Source organism: Ctenocephalides felis, unplaced genomic scaffold (genome assembly GCF_003426905.1).
Source record: "Ctenocephalides felis isolate EL2017-DRISC unplaced genomic scaffold, ASM342690v1 CF-g0.4_SCAFFOLD_01170, whole genome shotgun sequence".
NCBI classification, from domain to species: Eukaryota; Metazoa; Arthropoda; class Insecta; order Siphonaptera; family Pulicidae; genus Ctenocephalides; species Ctenocephalides felis.
This window is the reverse complement of record NW_020537324.1, coordinates 72,191,363-72,211,974: the sequence shown is the minus strand read 5'-3', so window position 1 is coordinate 72,211,974 and position 20,612 is coordinate 72,191,363. Positions and strand designations below refer to the sequence as shown.

The window sequence follows — 20,612 nt, the reverse complement described above, 5'->3', positions numbered from 1 at the left end:
AATTAAAGGTATACTTCAAACATGACATAATCGGTTTGTCATTGTAATTAGCATTCAGAAATGAACTTTCATTAAAGAGATGAAGTAATTGCTGATTAATAAATTCTATAATATTCGTTCACACAGTGGATTATGTTTAACGATGCCTAAACAAATATTGTTTTTGCAAATTAACTCATCCTGTAACAATTGTGTTTGAAGAACTTCATGTAATTAAAATTATCATACATTCATAGACTGCTTGTATTTTTTTTTACTTTTTCGCTGGCGATATAAACTCATCCTTTGAACAGCTGTAATATCTGTCTTGTCTAAAAAATATTTTCGATTTTAATAACTTCAAAAATTTATAGAAACTACGAATAATATAGAAATAATTTCTAATCAATAAAACTTTTTTATATACGACACAAATTTTTAATTTGTTTTATCATTTTCAAAAAATAGGTAAAATATTTTTCTTCAGGCATTTTCATTAAATCAAGATTTGTACTACGATGTAACTTTAAAATGTTTATTTATCTATTACGATTTTCTTGTTGATATCGGAACGCATAGAACGTTGATGCCGGTACGCATACAACGACAGATCTCTATTCACATACACGACGACTAATCACAATCGACTCGTATAGAAATGATATCATCGAGAGCGAATGATGAATCATTGGCACTATCTTATCTTATCTGCAGTAACGCACTTTCGTTGCATTTGTACGGATTTACACCCTAGTCGCGTCTAAAGAAGTTTTACTTCAAAAATTTTATAAAATGACTATTTGTATGAGTAATTAATTCCACAACAAGAGATAAACATAAACATTTTCCCACGTTCTAAAATTACAATTCCCCTTCTGACTATTGATTAAAACAACTTCACATTGACCACCAGTGTTGATTTCCATTCAAGCCCACCACCAAATTGTTACCATATTAATACAATTAGTGGAAACTATGTGTAATATTGTATTTAATACGCGTTTGATTAGACCGGAAACCGGAGAATTTCTGTGAAGTTCTATTTCTGCCTGCCATTCTGTTGGGGCAATCGTGCAAATAACTAAATAACTAACCCTTATATGAGGGTTTCTCGTAGGGCCTCTTCTCTTGAGGTCTTTGATGCCTCCGAGAATTCTATGTGGTGTGTTTGTATGTTTGTTCGCATCGCCAGATATTACTTGGACCGAACTAACAATGAGAATTGTAAATGCAAACCGTTTTGCTTAACAATTATGTATTTGATTTGTTTGAGACGGAAATAGAACGTTTGACGAGTTGGGGGAAACTAACATGGTAGTAACGGTCACAGAATTTAATAGTGATAAAAATAAACTAGGGGTGTATGGCATCGTGCCTTAAGGCAAATGCTGAAACTTCCCGTACCGTAACGAAATGTTCGAGAAATATTAAATTTAAGATTATTATAAATACTGTAGCTTTCATTATTCGTATTTTGTAGACAAAATATAAGAGCTTATAAATTAGACCATTACGTTTAGATGTGTTTATTTGAAAAGTAAATGAACAGAACTTAATGAAGCAGTGTGAAAATATAGAATCTTATCTCATATTTCTAAGAATTTTATAAACTGAATTGACAAGTTATTATTTATTTCATGTGAGCTTTAAAATTTTAGTTAGAATGAAACTCAAAATCCAAATCATTTTCGATATTTAAAAAAACTAGCGACATATTACACTTAATATTGAACATAAAATAATTTTTCACAGTTCAAAAAATTAAATTTTATATTAATATTTTATATCAAAAAAGAAACAAATATACTCTAATATATCCAACTTATGTTATAAGAAATCACGAATTATTAAAATTTTGCAAATTTGAATAAATTTAATTATGAATTAAAAATAAAATAAATGACAGTTATGAATAAGCCGAGAAATTCATGGGCAAATAAATTTATGATTAAGATTTAATTTTCCAAAAAAATTTGAAAGTTCAAAATTTAGTGCATATATATATATATTAATTTGACATTAACTAATTTGGAAAAAAATTAAATAGTGGGGCATGGCATTGTGCCTTAAGGCAAATTGCTGGAACTTCCAGTACCAAATATTTAGTTTAAAAAAGAAAAAAACACTTAGTTTTGGAACTTTGAAAAAATAGATTTTTGAGAATTTGAATTTTTTTTAAAATATTTTTTTTAATTTTTTTTTAAATATTTGATTTTTTTATACTTTGATATATTTTGAAAAGATCAAACTGTTTTTCAATACAATCGCGATATTATTAAAATATCTATAATACGTCTGATAATTTGATGTGCATATGTCTGATGATCATTTTTGTCCGCCAAATGACTTTTTTACTTTTTTTATTGGATCTCCGAAACCGCTAGACCTGCCTTCTCAAAAATTTTACCAGTCGTTCATTTTGTCAATACAAGTAAAATGTTTTTTAAATTATTCAAATTGGTTGATTCACGTCCCCGAAATCGTCTACAAAAATTTGTATCCGCACACATAACACACACGCACACACAAACATATCCATTCTTTCGAAGGTATACCAAAATGTTCAGAAACCTCTGAAACGTGAAGAAATGCAAAAGTTTTCATTTTAGATTTTAGACCGTTACTATAACGTACCCCGGGACGGAAGTTAATATAAAGATGAAATCAAATTTAACAAATACAAAATATAATTTAAATTGTCAAATTTTCAAATTTTCAACAAGTTTATAACAGTGTGTCAGCAAAAAATATTATTTTTAAAACTTCATACCCATATCAAGCAACAAAAGTTAATAAATAATTTTTATAAAATTGGGGCAACATATTATTTATATGTTATAACTTATTTGTATTTTTTGACATTTACTAATATCAAATAAATTAAAAACAATTGAGTTAATAAATTAAAAACGGATCAGATAAAATCGGATATTATGAAAAAAATATCAAATATATCTATTTTTTATTTAATGAAAATATAAGAAAAATTAATTCGAATGTCAAAATACATCTAAAATAATAGTACACATATTATAATTCTGGTACTCAATCATCAATTATTTTACTTAATTAGACAGAAAAATGAAGAAAAGTAAAATAAAAGCGACAAAAATCACAATTTTAATAAATTTGAACTCGAATCCAAGGATAGAATGAATATCAATTTATAGTCGAATAAAATATTTTATAAGTGATTAAAACTAATTAATTTGACAATTACAAATTTAAGAAAAAAATACTGTAAGAACGATGATTGTCAAAAATCAGAAAATTTCTGGAAAATTTTCAAAGAAATTATAACAATTTCCCAAATTTATAATAAACTTTAAATGTTTGATTTCTTTTATTAATATAAGATTTAAACAAATTAAGTAGTGATGTGCCGACTCGAAAAATTCCTGATTCGAATGATTCGAATCAGAAAAAAACCTGATTCGAATCATGATTCGAATCAACTCGAATCAAGTATATATATGGACAAAAAAAAATCATGGATGTATTAATTTAGTAAAAGTGATCAAATTTATAATCAAAATTGTCAGTTTAACCAATATAACCGACAAAGTAGAAATTGTAAACATAAATTACTATCAAAAAGTATATTCTGAAAATTATTAAAAATGATATAATTTTGAAGACGGCTGAAATATATCTTCAAATTAATTTACCATAATAAATTACCAAACAATTGTGCATAACTAAAGTATATAAAATAATATTTGGAATCATGGGTCGATTGTTTATTTTACTATGTAATCAGTAAAGGATCGCATCTAAACTGAGAGCTAAAAGTTAATTTAATTAATGTGAATTTGCCATTACTTACATAATCAGAAGTTAACATATTATTTACTGACTTTCTGGTGTTTAGTAATTGTTTCAAAAGAGAATTATATTGAAAGATTCCCGAAACTCGTTTCATAATTTCGAGTGGTTTATTCTGATAACATTTAAAATCTAAAACACTTAATTATTATCAAAATTGGGTATTGATATTTCACGAACAAAATCGCTCTCAGCTCTCCGTAAAATAAATAAACATGCAAGAACGACGACGCATTGTATCGCCCATACGGTTAACTCATATCGCTTGAACTCATATCGCTTGAACTCATATCGCTCGAACGGCTTGAAGTCGGGATGATTCGAATCAGAATTGAATTCGGTTTGACTCATATGAAGTCGGAACAACTCATATCGCCGCTTGATTCGGTTTGAGCCGTATGAAGTCGAATGATATAGTTAGTCGATGAATGCGGTTAAAGTTATATAAAGACGATTGGAGTCGGCCGATACATTTAAGCATATTAAAGGCGGGTGGCTCGCATGATTTTATTCATTATTTATTTTTTATATTTATGATATTTATTTTTTATATTATTATAATATTGAATTAAATTAAAACATTTTTTTTATATTTATATTTATGAAAAATTTTATATTTATGAAAAATTTGTGTTAATACATATTTTATCACAGTAAATATTTTGCGGCTTGATACGAGTTGATTCGAATCAAGTAAAATCTGATTCGAATCAAGTCGTTAAAGGCTTGATTCGAATGATTCGAATCACTTGATTCGACTTGGCACATCACTAAAATAAGCAATAGTTGTTCACGCCAAAATTAAAGCATCCGATATCATGAAATAAAAACAAAAGAAATGTGACCAAAAATCAGCACAAATAAAATCAATCAATACAATACAATTAATTTTGAGAATATTGTAAATACAAATACAATTTGTAGTTAGAATAAACACATATTTAATATTACAATTAAAGTGTTTTACAACAAATTGGCCCTTCAAAAATCAAACCGAACAAACAATGGTATTGAATAGTTGATTAATCCATCAAATTCAAAGTTTAATCTAAATTTCATTTATTAATCGATTGATAAAATGTTTAATAAAAAAAATAAATGTTGGTTGGTTGGAACGGATTCAAATTTTAATCAGGTAAATTTTAATAAAAACCGTAGCTACGCGTGGCCGGGCCTGCTAGTATATATATATATATATATATATATATATATATATACCATTACCCATTACCCATTACCCTGTTACTTTATAAAACTCAATTCCCGGTACGCATTTTCATTTCTCCAGTATTTTTCTATTTTTCTTTTTCATAACTTTGCAACAAATAACGACGTTGTTAAAAAGGTTTCGCTTCTCTCGCATAGTTTTTATTGCTTTCAACAATACGATAACTGTTATTATAAATTCTCGAGGTATTTTCTAAAACTATTATAACAAAGTTGCTCTGGATGGAAACTAACTCTGCTACCGATACTGATACTGGTTTTCCCGCAAGAAATTTCCCGGAACGAATTCTTCGAAACTTTGATTGCATGAAAAACATCTTGGAAACAGGATGAGAGGATTCTTTGGTTTCAGTAACAATCTTATGTCATAGTTTCATGTTTTGTATTATAATAATATTTGCAAACAAGGGAATTAGAGAAGTTAATAAAGGACTAGTGGTGTATGACGATGTGCCCTAAGCCACGGTGCTGGTTCTTATGGCGTTCCAAAAAAATAGTTATATGAAAATAATTTTATATTATATATATATATATATATATATATATATATATATATAGTTTTTATCTCTTACCTGTAAATTTCTAAATTGAGGTGTCCCACACAGCCTCCGAACAAGCGAACGCAATTTTTCACAAAGTGGTCCACGTCTAGAATTGCTTCGGGTCTTTTCAGCTGCATTTCCATCTAAAAATAATAAAAGTATTTAATTAAAATTACAGCCGTAATTAGACAACATAAATATTCATTATTTTATATGTCATATGTAAAATGTTTCTAGTGCAGACGTTTTACAAAATATACTGGAGGATAAGAATAGTATACAAGTGTGGTTTTGGCAATGAAATAAATAATTAAAATTGTAAAGGAAATAATTATAATCGCTTGAGATTTTCCATAAAAAATAAAAATCGTTCTGAATGTATGAAAATATAGTTAATTAAGAACGTAATTCAATTTTTACTAAATATTTCAAATTTACTTTATATTGTATTCAAGTTTCAATCAGTAACCAATCTAATTTAATTAGAACAATCCGTAGTGTTGTATTGATATTTAACAAAAATATAAATTTATTAACAATTAGAATTTTTATAAATTTAAAAACTTTAAAAAAAATCAACATAATTGCCAATTACTAAATTTCAACTTCTAGTACAATTTTTTAATACTACGATACCTTTCTTATACTGCAATGTGTTTTCTATCCAAATCAAATTTAATTATTAGAGCAGTTATTTTTTCTAGAGGGAAAGTTTGTTTCTAGACAGAGTTAATGATAGGTCGATTATTAAAATATTTTACTATCTTACTATTCTATTATTTTAATATTACCTAATAAAAGTGGTTCCTTGACTCCTGCTTCTAAATCCCTTCGTCCTGTTGGAGCAGCTGGTAAACTGACAGGACTTCCTGCACTACTTCCACCATGTTCACTTTCTTCTAAAATACCTCTAGCTACACCAGCCTACGAAATAAAGTATAAAATATTTAATTTTAATATACATGATAGTAAGTAATTGTAAGTTCATGCCATTTCTCATGTCGAATATCAATCTACCAGATTTTCTCTCCCCATGAATAAAATTTGAATATATAAATATTGATAATATTAATTATCTAAACGATTCGAACAGAGTAGAATTTTAACATTCAAATCTCGATAAAATATGCGAATTTAAATAATAGTTTGTGAGAAATTTATAATTTCTTTTTAGTACGTGAGTAACCAAGTTTGCAATTCCTCCTCTTTGAAAAATACTTATTAAATTTTGAATCTTAATTAATTCTCAGTGAAGCAAAGAAAACTTATAATTTTGTTTAAAAAAAAAGATAATTTAGATCTCTTGTTACAAACTTATTTAACAAAAATTTAAAATTCTGAAAAAACATGTCAAATTAGTAAATCAAATTAAATTTCTCTGTTAACTTCCCCATTATTAATCTAAGTTATAATAATCGCACAAAAATCGAAAATGAGATATTTCATACATCTATACGTTTCAAAACCCTCTGAACATTTTGGCATACTTTAAAAAAAATGATGTATGCGTGTGTGTTTATGTGTATGTATGTGCGCATACAAATTTTCATCGACGACTACGTGAACACGAATAACCGATTTGAATTATTCAAAAAACATTCGATTCGTATTGATAAGGAGACGTGCTGATTAGTTTTTGGCAAAGGCAGGTCCAGGCGTTTGGGAGATATGAAGCAAAAAGTGACAAAAATCGTAATTCAGTTTTTGAGATAACGCATCGTCCGATTTGAATGATTTAAATAACATTTTATTTGTATTGACAAAATGAAAAAGGCAAATTACTGAAACTTTTCGTGCTAAAAATTAAAACTTATGAAAACGGTTCACACTTTTTTGAAGTTTGGAGAAGTTAGACTTTTGAAAATTTTGAAATGTGTATAAAAAAATAACTATTTTGAAAAATTTGAATTGTTTTCATATTTTGAAATTTTTAAAATTTTAAAGACGAAGCGCGTAAAGTTTTTGGAAGGCAGTTCTTGTGGTTTTGGAGATCCATCAGTAAAAAAATGCCATTTGGCTGTCAAAAATGATCATTATACATATGCACATCAAATGATCAGATATTTCATTTCAGAAATTTTAATAATGAGTACTAAATTTAGTTTATTTCTCTATGGGTTACGTACCAATTAGACTGCGTCACGGCGCTTCGTCTTTAAAATTTAAAAATTTTCAAAATATGAAAAAAATTCAAATTTTTCAAAATAGTCATTTTATACACATTTCAAAATTCTCAAAAATCTAACTTCTCCGAAGTTCAAAAAAGTGTGAACCGTTTTCAGAAATTTTAATTTTCGCTCGGAAAGTTCTAGTAATTTGCTTTAAGACAAGATGATGTGCACCACTAGTTTATTTTGCGACTAAAAACTTCTAACATATTTCTTAACTTTTCAGATTGTTTCACAAACTATAACATTCTCAATTTTCATTTACTTCGGATGCATGTTTTCCATTGGAATAATTTATGCAAATATTGGACTTTAAAATGCATTTCCAATCGAGTTCTCGTGATATATTCCGATTAAAAGCAACTTCAATCTATATTTATAACTCGACTGTGCATAACTTTGCATGCTAAAGTTTTTTCTTCCTAAAAAGTACTTTCTTAATCTAGTATTCAACTCCACTAATGAAATTATAATTTATGCAGTTATAAATAAAGTTGTAGCTACCATTACATTACATTTATTATAGTGTATAGTTTCGTATCGCATTTATTTTCGAGTTATTATTTTCCTTCACGTCATATGATGTATAGGATGAAATTTAACTTCGGAAACTTTTAGTGTTTAATGAATTTTAATGAACTTCATCACGATTTAATTTGCTCAACTGACTGACTGACTGACGAATTGCTTTTGAATTATTTAAAATGAAAAGTTAGAGTTTTGTCTGGAAACTGTTTTTTCATAGTTGTTTGAGAAAACTTTCTCGATTAATTCTCTCGAGTTAAATCATTGATTTTAATATAAATATATACATATATAGGTAGGGTAAAGTGGGTAGAAAGGTCCATCATCAATATCTCAAAAACAAGTGAAGTTAAGAATTTTTTAACAATAATATTTGAAAGCAGAGGGCAAAAGTTGTACAACAGGCTATCACCTAAATTCTTACGACGTTGCTATCGGCAGATGAACAAAGATGTTTAACTAGTGGGGCGCATGGCATCGTGCCTTAAGGCAAATTGCTGGAACTTCCCGTACCAAAAATTATTTTTTTTAAAAACGATTAACATTTTTGTAAAAAATTTACTCTGAAAAAATTAGGTTTTTGAGAAACTATAAATTTTTGACAAAAATTTCCTTTTTTTTGAAAAAAGACGTTTTGAAGAAAAGACGTTTTGAAGAGAAATTTATTTTGAAATATTTTGGAAATTCTGAACTTTTTTTTAAAGCAATCGTAGTGCTTTAACTGCATAGAGACGAAATATCAAAGCGCGTAAGCGCCGCGTCGCCGTCTAACGCGTAAACATTGGTACGGAACCCATAGAAATGTAAACAAAATTTATACTTATTGTTAAAATCTCTATAAAATGTCTGATACTTTGATGTGCATATCATTTTTGACCGCCAAATGGCATTTTTTTTAAACTTTTTTTTACTAGATCTCCAAAATCGCTAGACCCGCCTTCGTGGAAATAAGTTCTTCATCTTGTTAATACCAGTAAAATGTTCTTTGAATTATTGAAATCGGACGCTCCGTTCTCTTAAAAACTTAGTTGCCGTTTTTGGCACTTTTTGCCGCATTTATGCGGAACGGCTAGACCTGCCTTCGCCAAATCTAATCAGCATGTCTCCTCATCAATACGAATCGAATGTTTTTTGAATTATTCAAGTCGCTACACCCGTGTTCCCGAAATCGTCGACAAAAATTTGAATCCGCACACACAAACATACACGCACACACACACATACATCCATTTTTTCTAACAATAAGGTATGCCAAAATGTTCAGAAATCTTAGAAACGTAAAGATATATAAAAATTTTCATTTTCGATTTTTTTGCGATTTGCGACTATAACTTGCCCTACGGAAAGTTAATAAAAATGCTTTTGCTTGTAAGCACTGTTGTTTAGTTTACGAGACCTTAATACAATTTTTAAGTAGGGTAGGGCGGGGCTAGTTGAGCAATTTTTTACTTAAACGGATGTAGCTCCTCAATGAAAAGTCTAAATAAATTGCTATACGGCTTAATGAATTTGCTGTTTATCGCTTAACAAAAGTGTTAATACTATTTTTTGGTGATAAGTAAAATTTAAAAGCTACAGCTGTTTAAATGCAAAAAGTCAAGTATGCTCAATGTACCCCATAGGTGGGGCAAGTTGAGCACTAAGAAAGTATAATGAAATCATAGGTTCAATGTCGATTAGTGATGAAATAAAATAAGTTTTTAATAACCAGTTCTATATTTATAGTCTTTATTGACAGAGAAAACAAAACTTATAGTAATTTGCTTTGAATAATTAACGAAAAGTAGAATCAACAAAACAATATCGTATCATTGGAATTATTTTACCATTATATTCAGTATTTTTGTTCAAAATCGTTATTACTCATAGACTTAGTTTAAATCTTAAAAATAATAATTAATTTCTGGATGTTAATGGTAATTGTCTTAGTAACAGAACAAGTTTAGCAACTATGCTCAACTAACCCCAACTCGGAATTTTGAAATAAAAGTGAGTTTATAAAAAAACCGTGAGAATTATACCCAAAATCTCTGTGCATATTAAAAGTACTATAATTATATGGTAGAATAACATTTACCTGATTAAAAATAAATAACAATTGACTAAACCAGACGAAAACTTTTGATGAATTACTTTTTTACTTTTCGGTCTCAAAATAAACAAAACGGCCGTGAGCCTCACTCATTTGTCCAGCGGCCACTAGCGATCGCGGGATGTTTATTTCTTCCAAATCTCTATCTTTTCGCCATATAATGCCTAAACGGACAGTGAATAGTTTTCGAGATATTTCGATTGCTCAACTTGCCCCTATGCTCAACTAGCCCCGCTCTACCCTATACGTTATTTAATTGTTTTATGAGATGCATTGTTACTTTAAATTTAGATTCAACAGTTTTTTTTATAAAAATGTGGGTAGAGCAGAAAATAGGATCAATTAAACCTTTACCCTGGCAAAGGTGTTAACAGTAAAAACAGTAAATAAAAAAGTAAATTAAGTTAACAAAATCAAATTAACAAGAGTTATTATTTTCTGTATTACTAACTCTGTAAAAAATGTACCAATGAAATTTATATTTTGCATTGGTTGAATAATGTAGCTAGTATTTAGTAAAATGCATTTAAAATTAAAAATAAGACTTTGATTTGTTTGCCCCATAGGCGTCCTATTTTACCCCGTCTATGGGGGTAAATTTTTTGGAAAACAGAAAAACATATTTCCACAATGATGAATTAGTTGGGAGTTGTACTGAACATAGTCATATAGTTGTTTGTTTGATATGTGTTATTTGTTGTGATATACTTGGGTTGGTTTTCACAACATAATTGCTCAAAGTCTTTATAGTATTAAGATTTCAAAAACATTTATGAACAATAATATTACTGTTTTGGCACCTTCAAAATAGTACGAATTTTTCTGATGTCTAATATCAGCTCAATATGATGAAGTACGAGGGAAATAGTATTTATAATTAAGCATTTCACAATTAAATTTCTCAAACTATGTTATACTATTATTATAATTTCTCGAACAATATTTTAAAAATAAATGTCCTTAATTAAAATCAACTGCAATCAATCAATAAAAATCTGAAATTATAATTATAGAGATTACTAAAATATATTTTTTCCCTAAGTCAAAGTATCAGTTATTGACCCATATACTGTTTCTAATTTTAGCCACTCATTTTATATTAGGCAAATCATAAAAGGCACCTCTTGATAAAATCATATTAATGAATGCATAAAAATTTGGCGGCCATAAAGTCTGAACAGTCATAAAAAGAGAGTGGCGATGCTTTTAACAACCGGACTAATAAAACATCATCTGGGTTTCTTTCAATGGTCACGGATAAAATTCAGTTAAAAATGTGGTAAATATATTTATTGTAATCACTAATATAATCCTGATATTAAAACACCAATATCTTCAACTAACTCTGTATTGTCTATCTTTTATTTACAACATGCTAAGCAAACCATCACATATCAACACAATTTTTTAGTGTTATAGCCATTAAATTTGTAGACAAAATTTACATTGGTTTTGTAAATTTAGTAAGAGTGGATTGATTTTTTGTTCTATTATGAATTTAAATAATATAACTTACCTTTTTCTAATAATTATGATTTTGTTTTGCCAGTCTTAGTCTTGAAAAATTCGTGCCAATCCAGAGATGGTCGGAAAGGTGAGATAATATTTCAAAATTGCATAGAAACTTTATATTTTTAATTTGAACATTTTTGTAGAAGCGTTTGAATAAAACAATGGACGGTGGCTAATACGTGAAAAGTCAAACGTTTTTGACAAATGATGCTCAATTACGTTTAATAGGATGTTTTACGTGAATATTATTTAATTATGATTAAATTGTAGTAAGTAGTTTTGTTTGTAGTTTTATTTATATACAAAACGTTAGTAAACCGGCCGCAAGTGTTACTTGAGACTCAAAATATCAACTTTTTTGAAATGTTAATATGAAAATGCATTTTTGTCGTTGTAGCACTCTTTTTTGCAAATCACATTTTTCTCAAACACGGTGCTCTGAAAGATCTCTTAGTATAATTCTATACTCATTGGTATTTATAAAACATTTTCAAGGTTATATTATTTTTTATGTATGTTATTTCAATTCACAACCTCAATTTGGTATCGATCAAAGGGACATTTTGTCAAATAACACTTTTCCAGTTATAATTTCCCAGAATTTATCGAAGAATAAATAGTAATATATGAAGATCCGGGGTTAAAAAGGTCCACCACCGATGTGTCAAAAATCAGTAAAGTTAAGCATTGTTTAACAACAATATTTGAAAGTAGAGGAACAAAGATGTATAACCAGCTAAAACCTTGATTTGAAAACAATAATCTTTGAAATGGGGGAGATAAACGGTAATCTTTGAAAATCCATAATAAAAGTATTTTCTTCCGATGGTAGTTTTTAAACATTAGTTAAAAATGTAATTATTTTGTAAAATACCTTTAAAATTATAATAAGGATTCAAACCTTTTTGCCACCTGCCCGTTTCAAGTTACCCCGCCTAAAGGTCTAGATAACAAATTTTTGAAAGACATCAAAAAAGCACATTTCTACAATGATGAAGTAGAAGGCAGTTTACTGAACGTAGGCAGATAATTAATCGTTTGAAATGTGTTATTTGTTGTGATATAATTGTTATGGTTTTCATAATATAGTTTATATTTGCTCAAAGTCAATTTGGATCTTTGTGCCTCGCCCGCTCCACATATATACTTTTTATTAAACTTTACTTCAATTCATCGAATGTTACTTGAAACCTTTCAAGAAGCAGGTCAAAGAAAAAATACTTAATTCATTTGCTATCTCTCCTCGCAGAAATTTGAAAATTTTGTATAAGCTCAGTAGTACTTACATTATACACAAAAATCAGAATCCAAAAAGAATCTTGAAAAGTTGAAACGTAATCAATAAGTCGAAAGACCAAAAAAAACTTGTATTGGATTATACCATGTTTTCTGTAGAAAGTGTAAAAATTTTCCAGTTTGATTGTATTGACAAAATATAGACAAACTAATGGGGTTTATTATTTTTGTAATACCTCATTGTATATAGCATTCAGACAACACATCCTTATACACTTAAAGTATTAATATTTTTGATTCTCTAGAAATTGTTCAGAATATACCTTACTTAGCAAAACAACGTTTGCCGGGTCAGCTAGTAAAATATAAATAAAACATTTTTATACACGAGACAAATTTCTCAGTAAGTAATATCTCTTCTTACATATATATATATATAAATATATATATATATATATATATATATATATATATAGTTCTAGGTGATATCCTTCATCTGATAAATAATCATTTTTCTACTTACTGCTATCAAGCTAGAGCTGACGCTCGGCCTGCCCCTAGTAGACGAAAAGTGTTCAATGACCTCCCAGTTGCTCCTCCTCGGCATTGGCGGCGTTCCAGGGGTCCCCGAAAGGTTCGAGTGACCCATGGAACCCGACAGATTACCCGTGGCCGAACCGCCGTGCAACCGGCGACCGTGCAAGACGGGCGAATCCGTTCCGGCGCGGGAACATTGCCGAAGAGAGGCGCAACGGCGGGTTAGACGAGGGCGGAAGACTGCCGATTCCTGGGAAAAAAGGAAAATGATATATATATATTTTTTTTTCAATTATAATATTTGTTACAACTGCTAAATAATTTAACATCTATTAACAATAATGAACAATAAAGTAAAGGGTATGGGCGCATTGCCATACAGAATCGGCCCCATCTGGTATTAAAATATTTCAAATGCAATTTTAAAGGTCTTTTTAAAAAAAAAAAACGATATACCAATTTTCAACTTTGTATCTCACCTTATGGCCGAGATATCATTGACAATATGTGAAAGTGGCCCCTTTTTTCAAACTCACTTTTTGGCGTAACCATAAAAGATATCAAAAAACATAGTGGCTTAGGACACATTATGTAGAACAATCGGTAACAAATAATCATATATTATTAGCTGAAAAAGATAAAATAATTTTTCAATTGATGTTTTCCGGTAGTGCGCTTGGTTGGACCACCTTCTAATTAGCGTTATTCGAAAGCCTATTGATTTATCTTTTAGTACTGAAAATATTGTTTAAATCAATTTGGTGAAACACATTGGAAAATTGAAATTCAGAGTTTCTTAAGAATGGTTTAGGGCGCATAGCGCACTGCTTCGCGTCCATACGAACTCCATGCAATTGCAAGACTATTAGCGTTTCGCGCGGGTGTACTGGATCCGGTTTTTTTCAATTTTCCAATGTGTTCCACCAAATCGATTTAAACAATATTTTCAGTACTCGAGAGTCGAGAAAAATCTAATTTAGAATTGAGCTGGACAAAAATCTCATTAGGAATTGTACTTGATATAAATGTAATTTATTATTGGACTCGATAAAAATCTAATAAGAAATTGGATTCAAAAAAATCTAATTAGACTCATAAAAAATCTAATTAGAAATTATACTAAAAAATGTAATTAGAAACCAGATTAAATATAAAAAATCTAATCATAAATCGAACTAAAAAATCTAATTAGAAATTAGGTTCGACTAAAATCAAATTAGAATTTGGACTAAAAAAGAAACAAATTAGCATTAGACTCAAAAAAAAAAAATTATTAATAAGACTCAAAAAACTTTAGTTAGAAGTTGTACTCGACAAAAATCTAGTTAAGAATTGGACTTGACAAAAATCTAGTTAGGAATTTGATAAAAATCGAATTAGCAGTTAAACTAGACAAAAATCTAACTAGAAAATGGACTCAAAAAAATTCGAATTAGGAATTGGACTGCACAAAATTCTGATTAGAAATAGTATTCAAAGAATGTAATTAACAATTGGGCTCCAAAAATTCAAATTTAGAATGATGTTTGACAGAAATCTAAATAGTAATTGTTCTTAATACTCAAAACAGGAATTTGAGTAGACAAAATTCAAAATAAGATTTTGACTCCATTTTTTGATCACAAAGTCGACTCGACAAAAATCTAATTAGAAATTAGACTCGATAAAAAATCTAATTAGGAATTGGGCTCGACAAAAATATAATAATAAATTGGACTCAAAAAAATCAAAGTATAAGTAAGACAAAAATCAAATTATGATGAGTACTCAAAAAAATCTGGAAATTGGACTCGACAAAAATGTAATTAAAAACTGCGTTCAATGAAAATCTGGTTAGAAATTGGACGTGACAAAAATTTAATTAAAATTGGACTCGATAAAAATCGAATTAGAAATTGGCCTCGACAATAATCTACTTAAAATTGGACTCGACAAAATTCGAATTAAACTCGAAAAAAATTGGACTCGAAAAATCGAATTAGAAATTGGATTTGAAACAAATTTGAGTAAGAATTGGATTGAACAAAAATCTAATTGGAAATTTTACTCGACAAAATTATAATTGGGAGTTACACTTGACAAAAATCAAATTAGAGATTAGAGTCGACAAAAATCTAATTAGAACTCGACAAAATTCGATTTAGAAATTGGATAAAAATCTAGTTACGAATTGGTCTGTATATAAATTTAATTATAAATTGGACTCGAATAATAGTAAAAATTTGAAACATTTGCAAAAAAAATATACTTCAAAATTAATAACAGATCAAGTATAAATAGTTAAAGTTAAAATAAAATATATATAAATAGTATATATGTATATATAATATTTTTCGATGCTTGGTTATCGATTGAAACTAGCTACTTAAATATTTGCTGATCGTTATTCAGTTCCAAATAGTTTCAAAAGACTTTAAAGTCTCTATATATTTATTATCGTAGTTAAAGCTATAGGATTATCGTTTTAATTCTTCGTAGATAATCTTTATGGTTCGGATTATACGAGTCCATTTATTAACTCGATGAGTATCATTATTTTAAATGAACATTCACGACGGAGTTTGAATTTTAGGAGACTTCATTTAATTCGTATATGAAATACGACACGACTTAATAACTAATCATATAATATATATATATATATATATATATATATATATATATATGATCATATATAAATCATATATAAAATAAATGATATAGAATAAATAAAAACTTCATCAAATAACTATAACAAAACCATTGTTCATTAGCCTATTATAATTTGAGATATTTTGATATTTTTAGAAAACCATGTCGGAACTTGAATTCTACATGACTTCCCTAATAATTATTTTACATAATTATAGTTCAAATTCAATTTAAACCCTAATTCTGTTTCCTTTATCAAAGTGATAAATTTGGAAGTAGATCTTGCATATAATAATCTTCCTACGTGACCCAATCCCCGGACTTTGCGTTATAATTAGAAACGATGAGCAATTATTTATGAGGTCGCTACAAAAAGCCTTCTAATTTATTTGAAGCGACAGCAAATTGAAGTCCTTTTGGCCCTTTTATTTGGAGGAAATTAATTTGAAATTAATGACCGACCGGAGACCAGGCATGAGAATGGTCACATTGTTAATTGATTGTATCGTAATAAACTAATTGTATGAAAGGTACAGGAAATTTAGTTAGGGATGTTCTATTTAGGTTTAAAATAAATATATATATTTTATTATTACGAAATTTCATATTTAATAAAAATTTTGTTGTTCTTTAGTAGGAATTTTGGTTTTTCTCCTTCATCCACTTAATACCATCTCTAAAGTCTCTTAGTTCTTGAAGAGACTTTCCTTAGAAGTTATCTGAAGCGTGTATCCTCCTTTATTATGGGGTTTACAACAAACAGAAGCAATTATATAGTTTGTATTCATACAACAAACTGAAATTCAATTACCTCTCTGACTACTAGTTTTACCTTATATATTATATTATATTGTTGGATTAAACGGTCTGTTCTGCATACGACGTCTAACTTTACAAAATGTCTTGTGGGCTTTCACTAGCTTTTGTAAAAAAAAAATAATAATAGAAGACGGAAAATATAAGTTTCTCTGTGGAAACTATATGAGAAAAATACACTTTGGTGAAAGGAAATTTTAAATTGGCTCTGAGGAAGTGAATGTTTCTTCAAGACTTACAACTATTTTGTAACTCGGTAATAAATTTTTCTTGATGAAATTTTTTACTGTGCTAGATATCATGATTCTAAATAACAAGTAGTTTAATTAAAAACTAGTTGGTATTGGTATTTTTGCCTTGAGGCAAGTTACATGAACTTCCCGATTTGTATAAATAATCGACTTAATCCATGATAGATAAATTAATTTATGAGTAGTTAAAAGTATTCAAAGTGGATTTATTACACATTATTGAAAATCGAACACGTCAACCCGGTCGAAGTATTTTTTAAAAGCAAATATTCAAAAATCAATAATTTTTATAATTGAGCCAGCTTTTCGTAGGACTTTAATTGTTTAGTACGTTCATTAAGACCAAGTACTCTATAGTTATACTAAGTAAATCGTCTAATTTTAATTTTAGCAAAAGTCAAAAGAACTCATTTTCTCAAACTTTGATGAATTTTTAAAATTAAACTACTTGTCGTAAGGCCGTAATATTTTAGTAAGTTCTTTAAGACCATGATATATATCGCCGAAAAAATTTCCATGAAAATCGGCTTAAATTTTTTTTTCAACAGTTAATTACAAAAAAACGGCTCGGTAGATTTTCACCTAAAACCAATCAGTATCATTCCTAACTAATATCTTTCGAACAGTTTTTGATTTAGTAGTATGAGCTTAAATGTGGACGAAAAGTTTAACACTTTTTACCAAATTACAAAGAAACGGTTCGGCCGATCGTCGCACAAACTGAGAAACGATAATCCTCATCGAGATACATCAAATGGTTTTTAAATTTTTGAAATGGGTTCAGGCGTTTTTGAGCAAACGTCGATGAAAGTTCTAATTTTGACAAATGCCAAAAAAACCATATTAATTTTTGCAAACCTTGGTGAATTTTTTAAGCTAAACGAGTTGTCGTAGGACCGTAATATTTAAGTATGATCTAGAAGACTATGGTATCTACCGTCAAAATAATAATAATAAAAATCTACGAAAAAAAATTTCTTAACACCTTATTACAAGAAAACGGCCCGGCCTCTACGAAAAACTAATCAGCACGATTCCCAACCAATCTCTTTCGAACGGTTTTTGAATTTTCAAAATCGATTCAGAATTGCAGGCTAAAACATAGACAAAATTTTTTCACTTTTCTACGATTTACAAAGAAACGGCTCGTACGATCGTTGCAGAAAACTCAGAATCGCTAGTCCTCATCGAAATACATCGAATGGCTTTTAAATTTTTGAAATCGGTCGAATTGTTTTTGAGAAAACGTCGATTTATGGCAAAAAATCTGTTCACACATATGCACACACACACATACTTTTTCTAAATTTGGTCTCATTCGATTCAGAATGGCTTGTAACGTCGAGAAAACATAAAATTAGCAATTCGGATTTTTTTATGAAAACATAAACTTCTCCTTCGGGAAGTTAAAAAAAAACATCAAACTTTGATAAATTGCACGTCGTTTTCGTGAAATAATTGAAACGATTTTAAAAGTCATGTAAGAATGAATAATAGATTCTTCAATTTTTTATTATTATTTTTTTTTTGTATGATTTTATCAAAAAATCCTTTTGTCCAGCAACTGACTACTCCCAGAAGCTTTGTCATTAACATCTAAAATTCTTAGATAATTAACTGTCAGCATGAAAAAGACTATGTACGTTTCTTTAATATCTTATTCTGTTTGAATTTGCATTTTGACTAATTAGGGACTCAGAAAACAAGGTTGAAGGTAATAAGGTGTGTCGTTCTGAATTTAGATGTCGAAAAATCTAATGTTCTCTACAAAAAAAAAACTAAAAGTAGGATTTCTATTTTTTACGAAAAAAAGTATAGTAAATTTCATTCATTTTAATTGATTTTTTCATTCAGTATTCATATAAAGATGTCAAATATTTCAATGTTTTTCATAAATTTTCGCTAAAAAATATTTTAATCAAATAAATACCCTATAACTCATTTAGTAAGAATCATTGATTGAATTGAGTTGATCTGGTTTTAATAGATTAATTTATTTTATCCTTAATTTTTCTAATTATTCAATGTAATAAGTAATTACTCAATTTTATTCAAAGTAGATGCATTTTTTTGGTAGCATATAGTTATTGCCAATCAAAATTTACATTATTAAATGAAAAATATATGATCAGAAAAACCTTATAAAATTGTAAAATCAAAATATCAGACGAATTATGTGTTTCATATTTTTATATTTAAAGAGAAATTTATAAAAAATATAAATTTTCCATAATAAATTCTATATCTGTAATATTTTTCAGATTAATTAATAACTAGTTGGTTTGGTATTTAGCCTTGAGGAAAGTTACATGAACTTCCCGATATGTTTAAATAATTGTCTTAATCAATAAAAAAAAAATTAATTTATGAGTCATTAAAAGTATTCCGAGTGGATTTATTACACATAATTGAAAACGAACGAACACTTTGACTCGGAGTATTTTCTAAAAGCAAATTTTCAAAAATCAATAATTTTTATAATTGAACCAGTTTCTAGGACTTTAATGGTTTATTATGTTCAAGACCAAGTACTCTATCATTTACCAAGTAAATAGTCTAATTTTAATTCTAACAAATGTCAAAAGAGCTACTCATTTTCTCAAACTCTGATGAATTTTTAAAATCAAACTATTTGTCGTAAGGCCGTAATATTTTAGTAAGTTCTATAAGACCATGGTATATCTCGCTAAAAAAAATTCCATAAAAATCGGCTTAAATTTTTTTTCAACAGTTAATTACAAAAAAACGGCTCGGTAGATTTTCACCTAAAACTAATCAGTACCATTCCCAACTAATATCTTTCGAACAATTTTTGATTTTTTGAAATCGGTTCGGTTGGATAAGCTTAAATGTGGACAAAAAGTTTAACACTTTTTTTTAAATTACAAAGAAACGGCTTGGCAGATCGTCGCACAAAACTGACAAACGATAGTCCTCACTGAGATATATCAAATCGCTTTTAAATTTCTGAAATCGGTTCAGGCGTTTTTGAGAAAACGTCGATCAAAAGTCTAATTTTGACAAATGTCAAAAAACTATACCAATTTTTGCAAACTTTGACAAATTTTTAAAGCTAAACGAGTTGCCGTAGGGCGGTAATATTTAGTATGACCTAGAAAACAATGGTATCTACCGTCAAAAAAAAAATCATAAAAATCGTCGATTTTTTTTTTAAACTTTATTACAAGGGAAACGGCCCGGCCGATCTTTACCAAAAACTAATCAGCACGATTCCCAACCAATATCTATCGAATGGTTTTTGAATTTTCAG

General features: G+C 28.5%; 1 protein-coding gene across 1 annotated transcript in view; it reads right to left on the bottom strand.

Moving 5' to 3' along the window:
* LOC113368294 (adenylate cyclase type 5-like) overlaps window positions 1-20,612 on the bottom strand; it is a 156,005-nt gene that overhangs the window by 101,163 nt on the left and 34,230 nt on the right. Inside the window, exons 2-4 of the mRNA XM_026609840.1 lie at window positions 13,630-13,893; window positions 6,365-6,497; window positions 5,604-5,716 (exon numbers count right to left, since the gene is read on the bottom strand). Of these exons, the coding sequence (XP_026465625.1) occupies window positions 5,604-5,716; window positions 6,365-6,497; window positions 13,630-13,893 (510 nt within the window). The remainder of the gene's footprint in view (window positions 1-5,603; window positions 5,717-6,364; window positions 6,498-13,629; window positions 13,894-20,612) is intronic.